Here is a 23883-nt window from a genome sequence, read left to right as displayed (position 1 = left end):
TTAACAGGGTAGTAATAGTTTAGCTGGCTAATATGAGCTGTTACTGTGGCTGAGCTGGGACGCGTCCGCATGAGTCCAAAGGTCGGAAGTGCGCGCGCTGTTACAATCATGTCATCTCCGCATCCCATAGATACTATTTACTACACACAATAGGCTTTTTTCTCTGATTTTGAAAACTCTTCGCGATCGACTTTAGTGATCTAAAAGTCTCTATCGACGGGTTAGTGATTCCTGTAACGTACTGTTTTACGGTCAATGACATGAAAACTAATCATCAGCTGTCTCACGAACGTAACAGCACATCTATCCCCAACATAACAAACCCATAACACAGCGAGGGAGAACTAAGTTACATGAAACAATCCCAACTACATATTTTACACCACTCACAAGGGAAAAGTCACTACTCACGGAGTGTAAGGCTAGCTTTCAGCTTTCCGCTACTTCTCTTTCAAGGTAGTGATGAAACGCGTTCTGTAGCGCTGTGTGTTCGCGTTCGGCTACGGTAGGAATATGACTTCACAACATGGCGACCTTCATAGAAGGGGATTCCCGCGGTTATGGAGCTATTAATGTCTCATTCTAAGGTAATAAAAACATTACGGTTAATTAAGTAAGTTCTTTATACACCACTGAAAACATAGTTATGGATGTCATATTGCATTTCTGTTAATAGATACTCAACTTATTTACACATTGCACCTTTAATCAGAATCCATTGTACATAATCTTTCATGCTTCAGTGGCCATGATGGTGAGTAAATGATGACAGATTTTACTATACTTTTAATAGGCTTTTTATTCAAATGGAAATATGAAATCTATTTTTTTAACGAATTAATACTCTAAATAAGAAACTAAAACTGCCAGTAGGTGGCGGTGAATGTCTCAATGAGCAAGTCATTTGAATTATTCACTCGATTCGTTCAAACGGGTGATTCATTTCGAAATGAAGTAAATGGCTCTGTTTATGAATGAGCCATTGAATCATTGCTTGATTCACTCAAAACGCAGATTCGATCAGAAGCGAAACACGGAGATGAATGATAGTAGACTCATTACATGTAAAGTGAGATATTTCAAGCCTTTATTTGTTATAATTTTGATGATTATGGCTTACTGCTTACAAAAAAAAAATAATAATACAAAATAATACTTTAAATACAGAAATGTCAGCCCTTTGTAAAGTATAATTTTGCTCATGGACTCAGTACTTGGTTTGGACCCCTTTTGCATGAATTACTGCCTCAATGCGGCGTGGCTATCAGCAAAATATTCCAATTTTTCAAGTTTCAACTGTATAACTTGGTCGTTGCCTACACCACTTTTTGACTAAAATTTTGGATGATTTTTCTGCTTGCTTCACTTTGCTTTCAATCCCACAATCCCCTGCATGAGCCATAGAGAAAGAATTAGAGACACGCACACATAAGGTCAGGGTGTGATGGCGTGTGTTATAATGTGGTTGTAGCCCCGCTCTCGCTCTGTTGCGTTCACTCCATCATGCAAGAACAGACCAACTCTCTCTGATCTCAGCCAACACGTCTCCCTTTCGCTCTTCCTTCTACACTCCCTCTGCTCCACTTTCTTGGCAAGATCCGACGTTCCCACAGCTCAGCCACGTCTCTCTCCCTGTCTGTCTCTCTCTCTCTCTCTCGGTTTCAATCTCTCTTTTTGGCGAAACTGGCCTCACATGATCCACGCACACACGCTCATATCATGCTCACATCTTTTATACTCTGATATACAAGCTGACTTGTTAGCATACTTCACATACTTGAGCCTGTAAACAATCATCCCAGAACCCCATTATTTCACATCGCGCCTGATTTGTAGTTTCGGAAACCGTTTTTCTGTGATTATGAATCTCTCACATGAAAACAGTCTTCCAAACAGCACAGACATACTTAGAAAGTGATCATTTATAAGTGGCGTGTGCTGCAAGATCACTTCAGGTTCATACTTGGTGTTAGTGATCTGAACAAACCCCTAATGCTAAGTATAAAACTTTCATGCATGATTTATAGCAAAACAGGTGTGAATGAAAGCTCAAATCATGTGTTCAGTAAAGTGTGCTGTTACTTTTGATTTTTAACCCAATCTGGAAAAATGTGGGCACAATAGTTTTGATTTATTTTTAAAAAATACTTCCCTTGATCTGAGCGGTACAAGACTTGGCTACTTTTCCTAAGTTTGCCTCCTGAACACACAATTTTTTTTTGGATTCAATTCTACAATGTTAAGTGGGTGAAAAAAAACCTCCTTAATCTTGTATTTGTGTCAAAAATGGGCACCCATAGAAATGAATGGGAAAACTGTAATTTAAAAGCATACTAAAATAACCCAAAATAAGACACCAGGTGACAGCAAAGTCACTTCATCTTTAGGTTTTAGCTCTAAGAACTTATTGGAATGATATTGTAATGTAGTTAAAAAAAAAATCAAACATTAAAATAAGCATAGAAAATATGGTACTTTTTGAAGTAAATAAATTCAAAAATACCCCCAAAATAAAAAATAACACCATAAATGGATAGACAAAACTTTATCGAAGACAGTGATATAACATTTATAATAAATAAAAATTAGGATCACACCTGAGTCCTCTGTGCCCACATTTGTCCACAATTACAGGATTAAGGGCTATAAAGTGAATACGGTTTGAGGGTTAAACAATCGAGTGTGACTTTTTTTTTTTAATATAAAACAAGCTGTACATTCCTAGACACTAAAAACACCCTATAGTGAGCATTCAACACTGTCACATTTTCTTCAAAAAGAGTGTTAGAAATAATCTGTTAAATGAATATTAAAGATTAAGGCATATTGTATAGTATCGTTTAAAAGTGGGTATGATTTTCATTATGATTCCTTATTCAGGAAGGACACATTAAATTAATCAAAAGTGACAGTAAAGACATTTTAAATACCTATAAAAAAGATTTCCATTGCAAATAAATGCTTTTCTTTTGAACTTTCCATTCATCAACTAATTCTGTAAGAAAAATATATCACGGCTTGCACAATAATATTGTTGCAGCTCACTGATAATAATAGTAAATGTTTCTTGAGTATCAAATCATCATATTAGAGTGATTTCTGAAGGATCATGTGACAGTAATGATGCTGAAAATTCAGCTTTGATCACAGGAATAAATTACTCTATAAATATATTGACATAGAAAACGGGCATTTTAAATTGTAACAATATTTCACAGTTTTACTGTTTTTACTGCATTTTTGATCAAATAAATGCAGCCTTGGTGAGCAACTGAGCATAAAAGACTTCTTTCAAAAAGATATTACCGACCCCAACTGTAGTGTATCTTTGGAGTTCAAAAGAAAGCAAACATTATAGAAAGTTGTATAAATTCTCTCTGAGGTGCTATAGCACGTCATCTTTTCTCCCTAGCTCGCCGCCAGGTCGTTTCAGTGTGACCACATGTTTCACTTTAAATAAAAGTAAGTTTATTTCAGGCCAACATTTACCTTCCTGAGGTCAGCAAACCCCCCTTTTCCCCGTGTCCTTCGCTCCCTAGTGGCCGCTGAGAGTCACTACACCCCTCAGATTTCATCACTATCACCACACTGTGATACTATTTGCACCCCAGACGTGGCGTTCGCACACGCTGATGTGTGCTGCATTTATAAGTGGCGGTGTTTGCATCAATGTAAATACAGATGGAAGTTTTATATGCTAAATTGGGGCGACAGCACTGAAATCACAGCGGGCAAAACACCCACGGAGAGATGCGTCCGTGTGTGTTATCGCTCTTCTTTAGGCTCAGTTCTGCATGGGTAGTAAATGGATTAGATTACGATAAGGTGTGTGTGTGTGTGTCTTTGATGTGTGTACATAGTAAATGTATAGATTAGATGTTGGTCGTTATCCTCTGAGAGCGGCAGACTGTGTCTATCTGTGCCAGCTGCTTGGTTACATCTCTCTAATCAGACGAGAAGAGGACAGAACATGAAAGAGATGGGCGGCACGCCAACTTTCTCTCGCTCTGTTTTTCTCTCCCCTCCTTTTCTTTTCTTTTTTCTTTTTTTCCCCATTTCCAGTTTTTCAGTTCTCAGCCATACCATGTGTCCACGCGGCTTCTTTTGCATTGAAGCTGCTGTTGTGAACGTCTCTATTCCCCCTCCCCGCTCTGGTTCTCACCGTCTTTCTGTGCGCCGGGTGTGTAGTTGGCACGGAGCGGGCACAGACGGGCACACAGATGGGCAGCGGGCGATGCAGGGCAGATCCCTACACACCTGCTCCTCTTTGGCATGACCCAGACCAGACAAACACACACACACACACACACACACATGCGTAAACAGAAACGTAGAGAATCTACATTTGTGTGTCCGTAAACAGAACGTGCTCAAGGGCTTTAAAGGAACAGTTCACCCGAAAATGAAAACACTGTCGTCATTCACTTACACTTATGATGTTCCAAACCAGTCTTGTTGTTGTTGTTGTTATTTCAGTTAATTGAAATAAAGCTGAAATATAATATAAATATTCGCCTGAAACATTTGAATGAAAATGAGAAATGATGCATTGCAAGTAAGTGAAATGAAATAAGTTGAAGTACTGTACTATGCTAAAACAAAAACTGAAATAGTAATAATAATTTAAGGCTGAATGGGAATATTAAAAGAAACCAAAACTAGTGAAAATGACAAAAAGCACAAATGTAATTCAAACTAAAATGAAAATAAATATTTCCATGTATGAATAAATAGACAATTTATACTAGTTTAAATTGGTTTACTGTATACTAATAACTTTTTGTGTCAAGTTTTTTAAACATAATAATACAGTTAGATGTATTTATTTATTTAAAAGGAAAAATTTAAATAAAAGGTGACTCAATATAGTAGCCCTCAAACCGTATTCACTTTATAGCCCTTAATCCTGTAATTGTGGACAAATGTGGGCACAGAGGACTCAGGTGTGATCCTAATTTTTATATATTATAAATCTGTCTTTGATAAAGTTTTGTCTATCCATTTATGGTGTTATTTTAATTTTGGGGGTATTTTTGAATTTATTTACTTCAAAAAGTACCATATTTTCTATGTAAATAATGCTTATTTTTACGTTTTATTTTTTACATTTGTTTAACTACATTAAAATATCATTCCAATAAGTTCTTAGAGCTAAAACCTAAAGATGAAGTGACTTTGCTGTCGCCTGGTGTTTTATTTTGGCTTATTTTAGTATGCTCTAAATTACAGTTTTCCTCATTCATTTCTATGGGTGCCCATTTTTGACCCAAATACAAGATTAACGAGGTTTTTTTTTTTCACCCACTTAACATTGTAGAATTGAGTAAAAAAAAAAAAATGTGTGTGTTCAGGAGGCAATCTTAAGAAAAGTAGCCAAGTCTTGTACCGCTCAGATCAAGGGAAATATTTTTTTTAAAAATAAGTCAAAACTATTTTGCCCACATTTGTCCAGAATACGGTTTTAGGGTTAATAAATACAAATACATACAAATAATAGGGCTTTTAATCTGCAAAAGTTTTTTTTTTCATATATATTATTGGGGGGGAAAGCATTTTCTTAATATGGAAAACATGAAGTCATTCAGGAAACAGATTGGTATCTGTTTTTGTTTTTATTTGTTTTTTTTTTTTCATTAGAAGTCGATGGCGACCAGCGGTCAAGCTACAAAAAGGACATTTAAAGGACCATAAAAATAGTTCATATGACTCATACTGTATGTCAAATGAGCTTTCAAAAGACTTTATATGTTGTCTGACCACATTTACTCTCAGTGTGTGGGAAAAGTGCAGCATGAACGCTCTACCAAACATCTCCTTTTAAGGTCAACAATTATTTTTTTTTTGAGTGAACCATCCCTTTAAATTATCCTCTAACACAGACATGTACAGCCGTCACGCAAAGATGCTCAATATGCCATATGTGTGGCCAGCGATTGCATTGACAACATTCACACACACATTCAAATGCACATACATGCTCACAGACACATGTGCCAGAGGGGAAACAAATCCATGGCCAGTTTTTCACCGTAATACCCGTGTGCATGCACACGCATACATGCTCGCACACACACTCACATGTAAACTCCGAACACACCTGCCACTTTTACACGTTCCCTTTTTCATATCCGCTCCCCGTGAGCATTCACATACATATTAATCTAGAAGCATGCACAGGGCCGGGGGGGTCCGGAGCAGGTATAGACCCCCTTTAAAAGCACAAGCTGCCTGATTTCATTCGCTGCAGGGGCTGCTGGGAAACGCTGGGCTGAGGGGGCGCGGGCACAGGATGGAGTGTGCTTTCATAAGATAGGAAATGAATAAATAAGTGTCGGTGGAGGGGGGCAAATACTCAAATAAAGTCCAATAAAAGAGCTCAGAGAACATCTGTGTGGGATCGCCGTGGGGATTAGGAGGGTTTGGAACATTTTAAGCGCATTACGGATTAAAAAAAAAGGTCAGAATGTTTAGCAACATACCGATAAACCTCTTAAGCAAAACCCAATTGGAAAAGCTGTGCTGCCTCTTCATTCTGTACCGTGTGTGTGTGTGTGTGTACCTAGGGTGTGGAGGCGTGTGCATTGGGTTTTTGTTTTTTTGAGGGAAATGCATTGCACATTTTCATGCGGTATACATTTTCCATGTATTTGTCATCATAAGCCGTGACGTTTGAATCCAGGGAATCTAACATGTCTCTCCAACTAAAACACACACACACTGAGAAAGAGAGAGAAGTAATGTTTTCTCTTTAGGGTAAAGATAGATTTGGACTCATTTCACTTGAAGTTAAGTCAAAATTGACCTTATTTTACTTATGGACTTTTTGTGCACACACTTTTTTTGTGTGTTCAAAAGTTTGGGGTCAGATTATAAGTAATCTTTCATCTAAACGTAATCAGTTCAGATGAGTTCAGTTACTAAAACAACTTTGCTTTCCAGTTGATGTCGTGTTTTTTTATGTTGCGAGGAGTTAAATTGAACTTTAAAACCCTTATAAAAAAACAAATTGTTGATTATAAAGTGGTAGTACTTTATAATTATATTTGCTAAGTAGTATTCAATAAACGAGCGTGTTTAGTTGGGAAGCGCTTAGGATGCCGTGCAGATTTATAGCGTTGATGCTTTTGGTGTTTTGCGTGATTATTGAGTGGTTAAAGTAACATTACAAATGGCACAGGTTGAGTTATGTGTCAAAGTAGGGGGTTTTAGTTCACTAACACAAACTTTGAGAAATAAAGTGATGCCTTTGCGAAAACATTTCGAATTTCCTATAGCTTAGTTTACGTCTACAAAAGGCAGAACACACAAAAATGGTGAGTATAATGACAAATATGTCTTTGCTCTCTCAAGCTCAGTCGTTTATGAATATCTGCATGCTAAATGAATCAATTAGATGTCGTCTTGTAAGAAATGGGTGTGTGTGTGATCAGCACTTGCTGTTTAGGGATGGTAATAGTTTTAAATACCCTGTCAAACAATCGTTTTCAATTTTAAACTTACTGAAGAAGTGCTTTTCCATTGTAAAGACACTTTTGTAATGTTAAAACCCCATTGCCACTATGTGTGTGTGTGTGTGTGTGTGTCGCGCAGTATCTTTGGCATGGTGTGTTCAGGGGTCCTTTGACTGTGTGTGCTGGGAAGATAAGGATTAGCATGAACATTGTTGGATGCAGTAGCATGTGTGTGTGTGTGTGTGTGTGGTGGCAGGCTGATAACAGTGTTGATTGGACTCCATAGGCTGGAGTCTGTGCTCTAATAATGGACAGTCTCTCCTTTGTGTGTTTGAGTTTTGATGATCTGGCCCCCTGCTCATCCACGCTTTGTCTGTGCCCAATAGCGCGGCCTCTCTCATTCACTGGCGTCCAGTTCTGCATAGTGAGCTTCACTAATGTGCCATGTAATTGGATTGGAGGTCATCCGAGACGTCTCCTTAAGCAACGCTCATACTTCCACACCACCAGAGGGCGCCAATCAATGCGTAATATAGCTGTTCTGAGGTCACACAATCCATTGGTAGCCATTATTTTGTTTTGTCAAAATTGCCCTCTGTACCCTCATTCACTATTGCCTACATTACTCCTCTAATATAGTCCATTTGAAAGACTGAGTGTGTGCCGCCTTTGTATACATCATTTGAAACTTGGCAAACTGGCAGCTCCAGTAGTAATGAAAGGATTTATCTTGAACTGTCATGGAAACTATTATTACATTTAATAATCAAGTAAAAGGTAATTAATACCTGTATAATATTACGCTGTTTGGAAAAGGAATAAATGGATGATGCAGGCACCTTCTAGATCTTCTAGATCAGATGTGGGATTTAATTTGGCATGACCCTCAAACTCTTTCAAACAGTGCATTATGGGTATTCTCTTGCCATTGAGTGTACATCAGTTGTACACATTATTGTGGGATACTAAGTGCACTCGATAACGTCGGGAACACCACTACAAATGTCTGTCCCCTCAAATAGTGCCCCTTTTTAAGGGTATATGGATCGATTTCAGACACAGCCAATGATTTTGATTATAATCCAATTTACTATATAGAATGCAATTATCAGAGCTGCACATGCCAGATCACAGCACTTTTATAGCACTTAAATTAAATAAAATATTAAAATACTTGCATATTTTATTTCTACTAGGCGACAAGGCAACATTTCTCATTCTAAAAATAAAAGCGAATTCAAAATATGAATAAAAACTAACAGTGTCTTATTAATACAACATTTTTATTTATTTATTAGGGATTTTTAGGAGTTACTTTTTTTTTTTTAAGGGGGACTCCCACTGTACATCATGCTACCACAAAAGTAGTTTTTGTCAGCATTTTTATAATATATAACATTTAAAATGAGATTGTATGAGTAAATTAAAGGGCTTTACATCCGGTTGGGTCGCCCAGAGCACCTTTACTGACGTTTCAGCTCCCGGTATCAGCATCTGCGAACAAAAAGCGATATTTTTCCCCGTCAATTAGCATTTAGCACAAGTAGCTGAAAATAACCTTCATTTGCAAGCCTTTTAGCGTATAGTGTGTTGGATGAGAGTTTTCCTCTCTGTGAGAGGAGTGTGTGTCTGTGTGTGGGTGCTTTTGTAAGCTAGCTGGAATGCTCTGGTACCGCCAATGCTAAGATGGCTGCCAAGCGCTAAGATGGCTGCCAGGATTCCATACAACAACAGCAGCAGCAGCAGCAGCAGCAAGCGAACGAGGGGTGCGAGAGAGAGAAAAGATGGAAAGAGGGGGCTGACGCGTTTGTTTTTTCCTTCGAAACGTATAGTGTTGTTTTTTTTAAACCACATTCTGTTGATGCACGTAATTAGTGGTGCATGCTAAGGCTAAACACCACTACTGCTGTTTATCATACTTTGAACAAATTCAAGCCATATTTTGAGACCAGAGTATTACAGAGGGGGAGTTTTGACTTTGGATAGTAAGCGAGCACCCAGAACCCTGCTAGCAATTAGCAAACATGCTAAAAACACTTAAATAAGTATGATTGGCTGAAAAGGTGACACATTTATCAATACTCAGCAGAGACACGGAAAGGCCAAAGTAACCAAGTGACGTCCTCGGCTCTATAGTTTCAAAACCACGGTGCATATATATAAAAAAAGGGGGTTAGCGAGTCTTGGCCAACTCAAACAGCCGCAGGGGTCTGGTCTCTCTCCAAGATCACTATACTTTCTAAGATAAAAAGCCTTTGGAGACATTGTCCAAACAACTCGATGGCTGCACACCAGCCTTTGTCTACATCTTATGAGCTATACGGCAGAGTTGGGTTTCACCAGGCTGCTCTCGGATGTATATTTTGCAGATTTATATTTCAGATTAGCAGTGCAACTTAAAGCCTAATTGGACTGGCCTAAAGTGTGTGTCGCTGTGTTTTTACTCGCTAGAAGAAAAAAACAAAAAACAAATGTAGACCCGGCTGACCAAGTCCTGAAGTGTTTTTTTTTTAACACACCTGGGGTCTGTGTTGCCGGGCTAAAGATCTTGTTTCATGGTCGAAAGACTGTTCATTTTGATTATTATTATGTTAAAATAATAATAATATTTATTGACCTAGGCAGAATTTGATTCTGAAAGCAATGCAATTTGAGGTATTATTCAAGTCTGTATTGCAGGCGTTTAGTTGCGTACTTTGCAGGTTTGTTTACTCACCAATCCAAAGTATGAGCAATAGTAATTGTAATGTGACAAACCTACACTAATTTTCAAAAGTTTGCTGTCTGAAAGATTTTTTTTTTTTTTTAAGAAATTGGACACATTAAATCGATCATAAGTGTCATTAAAGGCATTTATAATGTTACAAAAAATTCAATTTCAAGTAAATGTTCTTTTGAACTTTCTATTCAGCAAAGAATGCATTACAGTTTTCCCAAAATATTAAGCAGCACAACTGTTTTCAACATTGATAATATACATTATTGAGCATCAAATCATCATATCATGATTTCTGAAGGATCATGTGACGCTGAAGACTGGAGTGATGATGCGGAAAATCCAGCTTTCATCACAGGAATACATTACATTTTACTATATGTTCACATAGAAAACAATTATTTTGAATTGTAATAATACTTCGCACTATTGCAGTTTTTTCTGTATTTATGATCAAATAAACATGATGACTTTCAGAAACATCACACCGACCACAAATTTTGAACGATAGTTTATGAAAAGTCAAATTCCAACTAACAAGACAGAACATCCGATTTCATGCATAAAGGTCCGAAAAAATTCCTGAATATCATGTAAATGATCCAGAACCGGAGCACATTTTGCATGTCTCATTTCCAGCTGCGTCGCCTCAGCGCTACATTGAATGTGTGTTGGCAGAGAATATTCCGAATGTTCTACATCTGCTAATTGATTCAGGCACCTTTGGACTGAACCCAGACGTCCCATGTTTAATCTGCTCTCTTTTTTTTCCTCCCTCCTTCCCCTCTCTCTCTCTTTCTGTCGGCTTTGCAGAATCTGGACAATCGGATAACTCCAACCAACAAGGAGAAGCAGACATCAAGCCTCCGCCCAATGGTGTGTCAAGCACGACGAAAATCTCTCACACACACACACACACACACAGAGAGAGAGAGAGAGAGAATCTAAAGGTTCTCCTAACGGGTTTCCAACGGATTTTACATTCTTATGCCCGAAGACACAGAAATTAAAGCATTATCTGCATTTAATTAAAACTTCACTTAAATGTGCCTGGAAGAACCAAAAATGGGTTCTTGGTTCCGCTGCAAGAACCGTTAGTTGAAACATTCTTAAAAGAACCGCACTAAAGAAACATGCTCATTTCATTTAGTCAGACAAATCTATTTTATAGGTTGATTGAACTATATTATGATATTTGTTATTTGTATTTTGTTATTGTTATGTGTTTGATGTATAGAAGTAACTCTTATTAACCTTGATAATTTGGCTAAACAAAGTGAAATACAAGTTAAACAAACTAATAAAGTTCTGCTTTGCTTAAAAAGCTTGAACTTGGATCCACAAGTCAAATCCTATGTAGTGAGCTTGTTGAACTTACTATATAATGTTGGTTAAAATAGCAGACTGGCTTTAAATAAGTTGATGAAAAACATTTCCTATAAGTTGAGAATGCTCAAATTCCTGATTTTTGTTTTTACAGTGTATTTTTGTATTGATTTTAATAATCTAAAGAAACTTTTCCACTGTAAGGAAGCTTTTCTCCAATCGAAAAGTTCTTCATGAAACCATAATGGAAATGAAGAACCTTTAGTTTCAGGAGTTCTGATGTCTTTCCAAACTCATGACTGACTTCCGTGGGACACAAAAGGAGATGTTTGGTAGAAGGGGTCTCATTGCCCACTTCCATTAAAATTAGTGTCAACGTTCTGCTAAAGTTCAACTTTTTGCTCAACTAAGATAGAAAGTTATACAGGTTTGAAACTGATTAAATACTACTGGATTTTATTTTTATTTTAGATGTGCTATTCCTTTAAAAACTCCACAAATAACTTTTAATTCTCTTCTAGTTCTTTAGAAAAGCATCTAGATACTTGGGCATTAAAGTTCCCAGGAACCATAAACACTAATCTGAAGAACAACATCAAGAACTATGAAATGAACTCAAGATATGTACACTTTGAAAAATACAGCTTCTTTCTTGACGGTAAAAAAAAAATTTCATGATTTGTAATCACAAGATTTTTTCTTTTGTCAAATCAACATAAATAATTTACGTAGTTCAGATAACATAATATTTTGAGTTTCTGATGATTAAATCAATCTCCTCCATTGTATTAACTCAATTTTTTTCATTTCAATGAACTTAAAATTTTAAGGCAGCCATTTTTTTACTTAAACCAACAATATTTTTGTACCGTGTGGAACCTAATCGAACCACTTTCTGCAAAGGAAAGACTCTTTGTGGTTCTATTAGGTTCTATATGGAACCATAATGAAGATTAAAAAACGTCTTTTATAGTTCTTTGTAGTTCTTTAGATTATTAAAATGTTCGATACACTAAAAAAAGCAGTTCTTTTACAGTCTGTTCACTGAATGGTTCTTCATATTAACCCCTTATTCATTCACCCCAAAAAATGGTCCTTCTAATCTAGAGGATTCTTTCGTAACATTACATTTCTTAAATAAATTGAAAAAATCTGATATTGTTCAAGAAGCAGTTAGCTTGAATGTTGTCTGATTGATTCAGATGGATCTGTGGGTGAGCAGCTCTCCATAGACGTGCAAATAGGGGGCGGTTGATACTGTACGGCGGTTTATTTACGTTAGTAAAGTCACATGCACACCATGACTTTCGCTCGCCACGAGAGTGCGCAGAAGCGATCTTCGTCTGAGTTTATTATAGTACAGTGTTGCTATGTAGGCTGTGACGGAGAATGGTGAAACGCTCATAAATCAGCCCGTGATTGGCTGATGGTAACCACATGGCTGTGGCGCGGGCGACCTCGCTGTGGTTAACCGGCGCACACACACACACGCTGACCTCAGCCAGCACTACAGATGGGTGTGGAAGCATGGCTCATTCACCCGTTTTGCCCACACACACAAAAGTACATATTGAAATCCCATATGCACAGCGAAAGCAAATACGTTTGTATATTTGTATGCAGCGTCACACACACACACACACATACACTCTTGAGTGTGACATAAAGCATTTTTAGTGTCCTCATTAAGCTTTAGCTGAGATTGGAGCGCTGGGTTGGAGTTTAACCATAAGTACAGGGTAGCCTGTTATTCCTTCGAGATGGAGAACATGTGCCAGCCGATGACTGTAATTATATGCTCCCGGCCTTTTTATGACAATTGAGCCGTGTTTATTTTGTGTGTGCGTGTGTTTGACAGGTGCAGATGAGTAAATATGGGTTTTTTCCCCCCAGTGTGATTTGTTGCTGTAGTGTGTTTTCATTTCTCTCTCTCTCTCTCTCCAGGGCACTTGAGTTTCCAGGACTGCTTCGTGACGTCAGGCGTGTGGAACGTGGCGGAGCTGGTCCGTGTGTCACAGAGTAAGTCAGCTCTCTGATTAACTGCCGCCATCATCAATAAAATAAATATCAACCTCTCATTGGAACTTTAAAGGATGTTTTATAATTGTAAATACTTAAAAAATCATAATGCAAAAATTTTTTAAATATATACACTTATAGATTACAGACTAAAGTAAGATATTTTTTCCGAGGTAGGATTCTATGTTAGTGTTTTGTAAAATGTAATGTATTCCTGTGTTGAAAGCTGTATTTTCAGCATCATTACTCCAGTCTTCAATGTCACATGATCCTTCAGAAATCACTCTAATATGATGCTCAAGAATCCGATGCTCTTATTATTATCAATGTTGAAAACGTTTTTTGCTGCTTAAAAGCTTTATGAAAAAACACTGAGTAGAAAGTTCAACAGAACAGCAGTTGTTTGAAACCGGTAACGTTTTCATAGAGTAGACTCGCGTCACTGGAGAAGCATGTCATGAGAACAGTGATGAATTATGGGATTGATTTATCTGACTTCTCTCTGTCTGGATCTAATGCAGCACCAGTGGCCACAGCATCCGGACCCAACTTCTCTCTGGCCGACCTTGACAGTCCTGGATACTACAACATCAACCTGGGTCGCCGCTCCATTACGTCCACGCCATCCACCAGGTGCGCACGCACGCACACACACAGGCAAACACATTTTCCTATGCCATGTGTTTTACATTTTTGGGTGCCAAATAAAAGGGGGTTCCCTTTTTGCTGGAGACCACCACGCTAAAATTTTAAAAGTTAACATTTTTAATGTGTGTTTATGTGCTTTTTTTTTAATTTAAGGCGAGACACGGCAGGCAAAAACATTTTTTCATTGGTCAATTTTGAGGTTTTGGGCTATTTGTATTCAATAACATGTCATGTTTCAGATTTGTGCTGAGAAAAAGTCAAAAGAGTTATTGCTGAGTTATTTTGTCAAATCTTTGTTTGATTTCGCCTAAATTCCTCAAAAGTTGGCATTCTAAATCATCGCGATGCGCACCCTGACACAGCGCTCTCTCTCTTCTTCAATGCTGTCGGATCCAATATGGTCATTTCCTGTTTATCAGCAACCAATCGTGAAAGTAAAATGGGCCATTTAACTTAAAATGCACAATCCCGTAAAAATTTGTAAAGGCCGTTTTCTCAAAATGATTTTTTTCTCACACTTCTTGTTACGATTTTCCACTTGTGTAGCACCTACATACACCAAACTTAACCGTATTTCTAACTATATTGTGAAGGTTTGTTCAGAGGGATTTGTTGATATATCATTCTTGGCCTGATTTATATGACATTTTATGCCTAAAAATAGGGCTGAAATCTATTTTTTAAGGCTATTGGCAGTATGTTCTGATTTACAGGGTAACAAAAGGAGATATTCATAATCCCCTCTGAAAATGTCTTTTCATTGAATATATTAACAAAATGCAAACATAATTTTGAACCTTGTTTTTTTACAATGGTCAGATTCAAAATATTGACTTCAAAATATATGCAAATTAGCACATATTTAATTAGATTATTTTTGGTATATATGCAAATATTTGAAATTGGCCCAATATATATGTAAATGTATTTTTTATTTTAAATATGTTTTCGTTTTTATGTCAATATATTTACTAACAACATATGTGTTCATATGTTTTAACTTTTTGTGCAAATGGTTTCATTTGAAGCCTGATTAGCATATTTAAACATAAAATTACAGAAAATTTTCAATAGATTTTTTTCTCCTATTTATGCGAGTAATCTACTGGCAAAGTTTCATTGTGACATCTGTAAGTTAACGTTTTTACCCTATTCACCTGCAGTGTCTCGCCTTAAAACAAAATAAAAAAGTCTGATTAATGTCATGATTTCTGATCAATATTTAGAAAGCAAAATGAAATGGTAATAATGTAAATTTCTTTAAATTTTAACATTTGAAGTATTTATTTATTTAGCATTTTTTTTCCATGGACCCCCTACAATTGTTACAACAATATTAGTTCCCTGAAGTTTAAATATTTTTTGAGGAAAAAAAAACCATTAATTTAATAAAATTCATACAAATTTAAAATAAATTTAAATGAATTTGGAAATAAATAATTCAAATTAACTAGAGGGCTGGGATAGAATTTTTTGAATTACATCAGATGTTATGCATAAAATAATTGCAGAATTATAGAGCAAAATTGTAGAATTTCTGTGCCTTGGTTCATTCCTGACTCTATACTAATAAACTCTGCTTAAAAACTGCTCTCACATGCTTTAAAACAGCTTTTCCGTCTCTGGTTTAGTAGCTTTAATGCATGTTGGCCGCACTCACACGTTCTTGCTTTCCTCTTTGTCCATATATATTTCTGTCTCTCTACTCTGCTGCTCTCAGCTGTGTCTACTCGATTGCTGTCATTGTTGTCTCTTTACCTTTCTCTTCTCCCGTCCCTTCTCTCTCGCCTGTCCTCATGTTCCAAACGCTGCAGGACTGAGATGGAGTTGTATGCCAGTCTCCCGCGGAGGTACTCCACACTTCCATCTCCGCTGTCTAACTCTATACTGTCTTTGCTCATCTAATGTCTCATTCTGCTAAGTGATCTTACATTGCTGACGATTTGGGGTGGGCTGTAATGTTTAAATGGACATATTTTTCAATTGTAAAATGATTTGTAATTAAAACATTCCCATTTTTAAAACCAGTCAAGAAAAGAAATGGAAATGATATTAAACCATGTGATATTGCATTTTCAGATGTTACACAACAGTTATAAATAAAATCTGTCTTTGTTTTCTCTTTCAGCTCCAACAAGCGTAAATCCATTGATGACAGTGAGATGGAGAGCCCGGTGGACGATGTCTTCTATTCGGGACGTTCTCCTGCCCCGGGAGCGTCCCAGCCCAGCGGCTGGCCCAATGATGTTGATGCAGGTACGGTCACTTTACCCAGAAGCCCTCTGGCTCTTTACATGTCCCACCTGAGAAACGTATATACATTTCTTTATATTTGGTGCTTCGCCAATGAAATTCTACATAGTCAACGTACACACCGAAATGATGTTGACGTGAATGAAGACAAGGCTGTGAGGGACCGGCGTTCAGTATTGAACGAGCCGGACAATTGACCCATGGCTAAGCCACGCCCTCAAACGCGATGAGCCAATCACAGTGCGCAGCTAAGCCAATACACTCAGACACTCTCTGCCTCCACATCCATTGAAATGCATTGGAGTTAGTCAGTTTTCATTCGTTTTTCTTGTCATGTTCATGGGGTTAGGGTACATGCGCTAGGTTCCCGAGAGGCTGGGCGACGGTGTGTATTTCTTTTACCCTGTCCCAAGCCACATCTCAACAGAGATAAGTGTCTGCTCTGGATTAAGTTAAGCGGTAGACCACAACACCAACTAAACGTTGATAAATTAAACTTAACTGATCTAAGTTAAGTCAACAACGTATTTGAACATTATCTTTAAAATCTCTTAACATAACGTTAGCCTAACATTAGAAAACGTTAACGTTAGCTTCTAGCTGCGTTGTACATCATGTCACTTAACTTCATTAAAGTATCTGTAAATATCTGGGATAATTAACAATGTTGTGCTGAATGATTCATGTAAATATTGTAGCACCAAACGGTGATGCAACGATATGTGGTTTATCACGACTAGGGTTGGGTATCGAGAATCGAGTATCGATTGGAACCGAGACTAACTTTTCGTTTTTCCCGGAATCGTTCAAAAGTTAAAATTTCGATTCCTAGTTTCGATATTCGCAGTCCGCCGAGCGGAAGAAGAAACCGCTGAACAACACCAACGAAGAAGCGTCTACCGGAAGTGTTGGCATAACCACGCGAGTCGAACATGAGTAACTTACGTCGGCGATCCAAAGTGTGGCTTCACTTTTCTAAAAATAACGAAATCAACAAAAGGAGTATTTCCTTCAGAAAGGCCGTTGGTTAGCAAGGTTAGCTAAACTTTTTTGACCCTGCCTCTTAAAAGAATCGGAATCGAGAATCGTTAGGAACCGGAATCGAAACAAGGAATCGGAATCAGAATCGTTCAAATTCAAACGATACCCAACCCTAATCACGACCTGTACATTTTTGCTTTTCATCGACCTTCTCAACAATAAAATTATTTATATAACCCTCCATTGTATATTTAAGGCCCTTTAGGTGACTTCGAGATGATATATAATCTAAAAATCACCAATTGCCTCCTGTGAAATGTCTCCAAATGTGACAGCTGCCATAGCGCCTGTCCCCGAATGTTGACGGTTTGTCCGAGTGAGTGGAGGGGGCGTGGCTTAGCCATAGGTCAATTGTCCATCAACGGCTTATTTATTGTTCTTGTCAAATGAAAAGCCGTCTAGTCTGTCAAAGCTCGACAATCGGATCCAATTGGACTCATTTTTGATCAGTACATTCACTGAATAAGTGGACACAAGGGTTTTGTGAAGGGCCAGACGTTTCCTTTTATACATCAACCCATTAATCTCTCTCACTCTCTCTCTCTCTCTTTTTCTCTGTGCCTGCCTAGCATATTCCTATACTTCTATAGACCACAAGAATAAATAAGATTGGGACAAAAATGCAACATTAGCCGCTTTTCCACAGTCAGGCCAAACGCTTCTCATTGCTCAACGGCTCCGTTCTGTGCCGATCCGGCCCACTTGGTACGGATATGGTTTCATTTTCCACTCTGAGGGACTCAAACTGGCAGCCATTCAACAGACTAGTGACCAATCCTGAGTGGCGACGTCACTACACTCATTTAACAGCACAGTTTGTAATCATGCCGAACCAAGCTCAAGTGAATGTAGAACTGGAACTGGAACTGGTACTTATCGTTCTTAGAACCGTTCGGCCTAAAGGTGGAAAAGCTGCCATTCATGCAATTGGATTTATAGAAGCATCTCTCTGTTAATGAATCTGTTTGTTTGTTTAGTTTTTTTGGTGCTCAGCTTAATAAGTCTTAAAAGCACGTACAATCACCCTCTAAATGTTAATTCATGTGTGCATGTAATGATCTCACAGAATTAGGGCTGAAAAATAAAGTTTGTATGTAATATTTCCTTATTGACACTAAAACATTAGTGGCAAGCATTAAAAAAATGTTTTTAAAGTATAATAATTTAAAAAAAAGTTAGATTAGAAATGTTCTTAATTTCTCGTGTATCTTGTTAGTTATGACATTTAAAAGGTGAATTAACTCAAAACAAATATGAAAAAGATGGTTATAAAAATATATTTTCACACATTTAGTCAGATCTTACCATATTAATGATACCGATTTACCCTATCAAAACACACTTTTGATTATTTTGGTGTCCAACACAAATGGTAAATAAATGTTAAATATTTCAGATAAATAGTCAATGCTTGAAAAACAAGAAATTGATACAGAAAAATGTACTTTAAGGTCTTAATAAAATGCAACTAATTAAGTCAATTTCTTGTGTATTTCAAGCATTGACTATCTATCTGAAATATTTACCATGACAACCACACTATCTGGCAAAATATCATGGGATTTGGATTTCATTCAAGCGGTGCAATAACTCTTTTTTTTTCAGTGATGGCTAGACTAAAATTTCAACATAACTGTGGTAATTTTTGAGGAAACTGTGAATGCCATGGTATATTTTTTGTAAGTTTGAAAAGGCAGTTTTGTAGTGGTGTTCTCATCCTAAGGCGTCATATACTGACGCTTTTGACATTTCGTCTACATCCAACGCACATGGCCCCCTTTAGCATCAATATGAGACGCAGATATATATGGGCCAGAAGGCGCCTCCTAGTGGTGTAACCCTAACCCTACCCCAGACCTAAACCTACCCATAACCAAACAAAGCTCTGTGCCTGTTATATTGACGCATGTTGGATTTAGACGAAATTTCAAAAGTGTCACTATATGACGCCCTAGGATGAGAACGTGTTGGTATCCTCACACCAGACCATAAAACATGGACCATTCCCTCAATACATCAAAGCCATAAATAATCACAACTGTTGCTGTGCTCACGCCACAAACCGAAAACTCTGCCATTTTATATTTAATGTTCAAAATACATTGGCTGCACCCCATTTCGCATTCTTGTACTGGGCAGAATTTGCTGAGAAAGCTTCAACATACGTATGCACACTTCATACATTCATCAGAAACAGATTCAACCATCTACACCAAAAATAAAGGTTCTAAAAGCGATGCCAAGATTCCATGGATGTTGAAGGATCTTAATGGAACCATAGATGCCAATAAAGAACATTTATTTTGAAGAGTATGGACACCTTCGCCATACTATTTTGAAGTGAATTTTGAAATGTTGTGAGCTGTGATGCAGCCAATGCTCATTTGATGTCCTTAAATGTTCGCTGCTGCTGATTGGATGGTTTGTGGGATGCGTGTGCTTTCACTTGTACTGTTTAAGTGCACCTTGACTCTGGGAGATAGTGTGCAATACTCTCTTTGGCCTCATGTATATGATGTGTATTAATGCTGATTCAACATCGGTCTCCATCTGTCCATATGATCTCAATCTCTCCCTCAGTCATTGTTAACTCTATTCTTTTCCCTTGTTTGGGTTTTTCAGTGCAACACCACTTGGCCAGTATGCAGGAGAGGAAGATAAAACACGAATCCGATGGCGTGCAGTTTCCTTACCATGGTTAGACCACATTACCCTCATATTATATATGATTGATGTATATACCACACACACACACACACACAAGTGTATGCAAATGTTGTCTTTCTCTTCTCTTTCAAACTCTCTGCTGCATCACACACACCTTCTCTCTGTTGTTCCTGGTGATCTGAGGTGGCGGGTGCCTTGTGGTCTGTGAATGTGCTTTCGTTTTGTTTTGTACATCAGAAGTCTCTGTGCATCCATTGCTTGTGTTGCAGAAGTCCAAATCCTGATTTTCACATAACAGAAACACTTACGAACGTGGCTATTGTGTTGCATACAACAGCGGGTCTTTCCAGATATTTACTTGGCACTTTTGTTTGTTTCTTCTCCATGCAGGATTTATTTGAATTAGTCTTTGTGCTAAAAGGGGTTTACATGCTATAAGCAATATTTCAGCTGTTTATTCAACGCGCCCATGATATCTCAAAGCTGTGAGTCCTGAAACATACTCTATACAAGAACGTGAATGCGAACACAAGCTCAATTTCACACATCCAAAAATTGTTGGACACAACACCATGTACAAATAAAGTCTTAAAGGAGTAGTTCACTTTAAAAAAAAAAAACTTTTGCTGATAATTTACTCGCCCCCATGTCATCCAAGATGTCCATGTCTTTCTTTCTTCAGTCAAAAAGAAATTAAGGTTTTTGATGAAAACATTCCAGGATTTTCTCCATATAATGGACTTCAATGGGAACCAAACGGTTCAAGGTCCAAATGAGAGTTTCAGTGCAAACTACAAACTGTTCAAAGGGCTTTAAACGATTCCAGACGATGAATAAGGGTCTTATCAAGCGAAACGATCGCTCATTTAATAAATAAATACAAGTTAAGTTTTATAAGCACAATTGGTCGCCTTGCTCTGTTCTGTGATGCGCGTTCGTGACTCTCCTGTTCATCAAAATGAACGAATCTTTTTCCGAGTCAATTCGTTCGTTTCTTTCGTTGAATGAACCAAATGACTCGGAAAAAGATTCGTTCATTTTGATGAACGAGTTCGAACTGGACAGTCAAAAACGTGCGTCAAGGCGAGCATTTGAGCTTATAAAACTTTAACTTTTTTATTTATTTATTAAATGAGCGATCGTTTCGCTTGATAAGACCCTTATTCATCGCCTGGTGTCGTTTAAAGCCCTTTGAACAGTGTGCAGTTTGTACTGAAAGTGTCTTTTGGACCTTGAACCGTTTGGTTCCCATTGAAGTGCATTATATGGAGAGAAATGTTGGAATGTTTTCATCAAAAACTTTTTTTTTTTTTTGCTTTTTTTTTTCGACTGAAGAAAGAAAGACATGGACATCTTGGATGATGGTTTTGATAACTTACTTCACTTTCTGTATATTTCCTACTTGTTAGATAAGGCAACTGAAATACAATTATTATCTTATTTTTATTATTATTGTGTCCGTTTTTCTCTAGCCAATCAATTATCCCAGAACAAAAAACAAGTCCAGCTTTCATTTTTTTTTTTAAACTCGCTGCATATTCTGTTTCATCAGACCGGGCGATTCAGATCGACTTTAATGGCACAGACATTGGAAGGTAACCCTATCACCCCTTTGAGTACGCAAAAACGGATTACGCAGGAGTAGCCACAGTAATGCAAGAATGCGAGCTATGTATGTACAACGGGAACTTGTGTACTTGCACAGAGTATGTTTCTGGCCTGAGGGTCCTTCTTCATCTAATCACATTCACTGCCGCCCACGTCATGATAAACACACAGGCGCACAGATCCTAATCTAGGGAAACATGGGTAAATCCCACCAAAAAAAAGCCAGCATGCTCAGGTGCTCCTGATGTCATGGGAATACACAACACACACACACACCAGAGCTCTGGTCCAGATGGCTCCACAATGTGTCGACAGCATTGGGAGCTGCTGGGTTACAGAAGACATCTGTTACGCCAATGATGGCGGTGGTGGTGGCGCTCCGAGCGCGTGTGAGTGTGTGAGGGTGTGAACTGCGCTACGCTTCAAAGGTGATTCACTACCTGAATGAGGCTTTGGCAACTCTGCAAGGTGACGGTGTCATTTATCATTAAATCTGGCATCGCCCGGGGTACACGAGCCGTCTGTGAACCCATTCACACGCCGGATCGCTTCCTAGCGCCCTGGGCTGACACGGATATCATCTCCTCCTATTTTTCATTCTCTCGCACTCGCTTTCACCTTGTTAGACTGTGGCGCTTTGTCTGTAAACATCTGTTTGTGACTGTTTCGAGAGGTCAGACAGTGAACGGGGGTTCCCACGGGTATGAGAGACCTAGAAATTCGGGCCTAGAAGAACTAGGGAAACACTTGGACGTTTCTGTGGTGGTTGTAACCTTTTTAAATGCCATGAAATATTTCATTTCATGAAGCCGATTGCAGAAGTCATGGAAATTTCTATTTTGAACACGACATGATTTTTATTGAATGCTTTAAAATATTTAAATTGCAGGAAATTTGTCTCCGAGTGTCAAATGGCTGTAAAATTAATTCATCTGAAAAATTCATAAATTCAAAAGTGAATTTGTTTTAGTGTTAAATTAATATACGATTCTTTTTAAAAATTGATTGACTGAAAAAACCATCATTTCTGAATGGACAATGATTATAATAAATGTTTTAAAATATTTCATTCGCAAGTAATTGGTATTTTTAATGTAAAATTACTTAAATGACTAAAATGAGCAATAATTTGCCATTTTTGAAGTAAATGCTTCAGGATATTTAATTTGCTGTGTTATTGGCAAGTGTAAAATAAATGTGGAATTATTGTTTTTTAAATCACTCAACCCTGTGTGTATTCTTGCTGTAAATTCATGGTAGATGGATTTGTGACTGTCTGTGTGTGTTCTGATGGTTGGACGGTGAATGTGTGTGTCTGTTCAAGTGTTCGAGGAGGTGTTTTTGACGGGTCAAGGTTTGTTTGGTGGCCAGCTTGTTAGCGTGGCGAGACTGGAAGGTCACGGGAGCGTTTGATTGGCTGCCAGTCTGCCTGAGTGTCGCGGCTGGCACAACTCAGAGCAATAACACACAACCCATTTTACAACACACACACACAATGTGCATGAATGCAGGAAAAGGAAGATCATAGAGACTGTCAGCTGTAACTATGGAGTTTCAGATGGTAGAGATGCTTGTTTTTAGATATTGACGCAATCTTACTTATATCATTCTATTAATACCTTGCACTATAATTTGTAGTTTCCATCTTGTTGTAATAAAAATAGTATTATATTTTTTTGAAAAATCGAATTGCTTTTGTTTGCATTGGCGATTAGAAATTAATGTTTTTGACAGTTTTATCTTTATTTACAATAGTATTGGTTTGTTTGTGTGTATATATATATATATATATATATATATATATATATATATATATATATATATATATATATATATATATATTCGGTAGAACAGAGAGTTTATCTGAAGTTCCCTGAGAAAAATTACAAAATTACCCCTTCTTGACAAGATACAGCTTGACTCGTTCGTTTCGCTCTCCCACAATAACTCAAGATAGATAGCATAATAATGATTTATCTAGTGGTTTGGTGAGTGTTTATTTAAAACTTAACAAATACTCAGTGATCTTGTCACACTTTGTTAGCTGTCTCAGTCTCTCAGGCAGCAGATAATGTTGCTTTTTACGCCACCAATGAAATGTGACAGTCCTTTTTAATTATATGCAATTTGCAATTCATTTTTCTGTAGTTATTT

The 23883-nt window shown here is 37.6% G+C and overlaps 1 protein-coding gene across 12 annotated transcripts in view; it reads left to right on the top strand.

The window, feature by feature from the left end:
* Nucleotides 1-23883, top strand: part of nfixb (nuclear factor I/Xb) — a 189341-nt gene that overhangs the window by 135060 nt on the left and 30398 nt on the right. For 6 of the 12 annotated variants that reach the window (XM_089128252.1, XM_089128251.1, XM_089128249.1 and 3 more), the window contains 6 exons: nucleotides 10981-11043; nucleotides 13438-13512; nucleotides 14034-14145; nucleotides 15975-16010; nucleotides 16289-16416; nucleotides 20077-20151. In XM_089128252.1, coding sequence (XP_088984378.1) covers nucleotides 10981-11043; nucleotides 13438-13512; nucleotides 14034-14145; nucleotides 15975-16010; nucleotides 16289-16416; nucleotides 20077-20151 — 489 coding nt within the window. The remainder of the gene's footprint in view (nucleotides 1-10980; nucleotides 11044-13437; nucleotides 13513-14033; nucleotides 14146-15974; nucleotides 16011-16288; nucleotides 16417-20076; nucleotides 20152-23883) is intronic. The other 6 variants (XM_089128248.1, XM_089128247.1, XM_089128258.1 and 3 more) reach the window with 1 other exon arrangement.

Source organism: Pimephales promelas, chromosome 3 (assembly GCF_988280905.1).
Source record: "Pimephales promelas chromosome 3, fPimPro1.hap1.1, whole genome shotgun sequence".
NCBI lineage: Eukaryota > Metazoa > Chordata > Actinopteri > Cypriniformes > Leuciscidae > Pimephales > Pimephales promelas.
The sequence above is the reverse complement of the archived record's forward strand: the minus strand, read 5'-3'. Positions and strand labels throughout refer to the sequence as shown.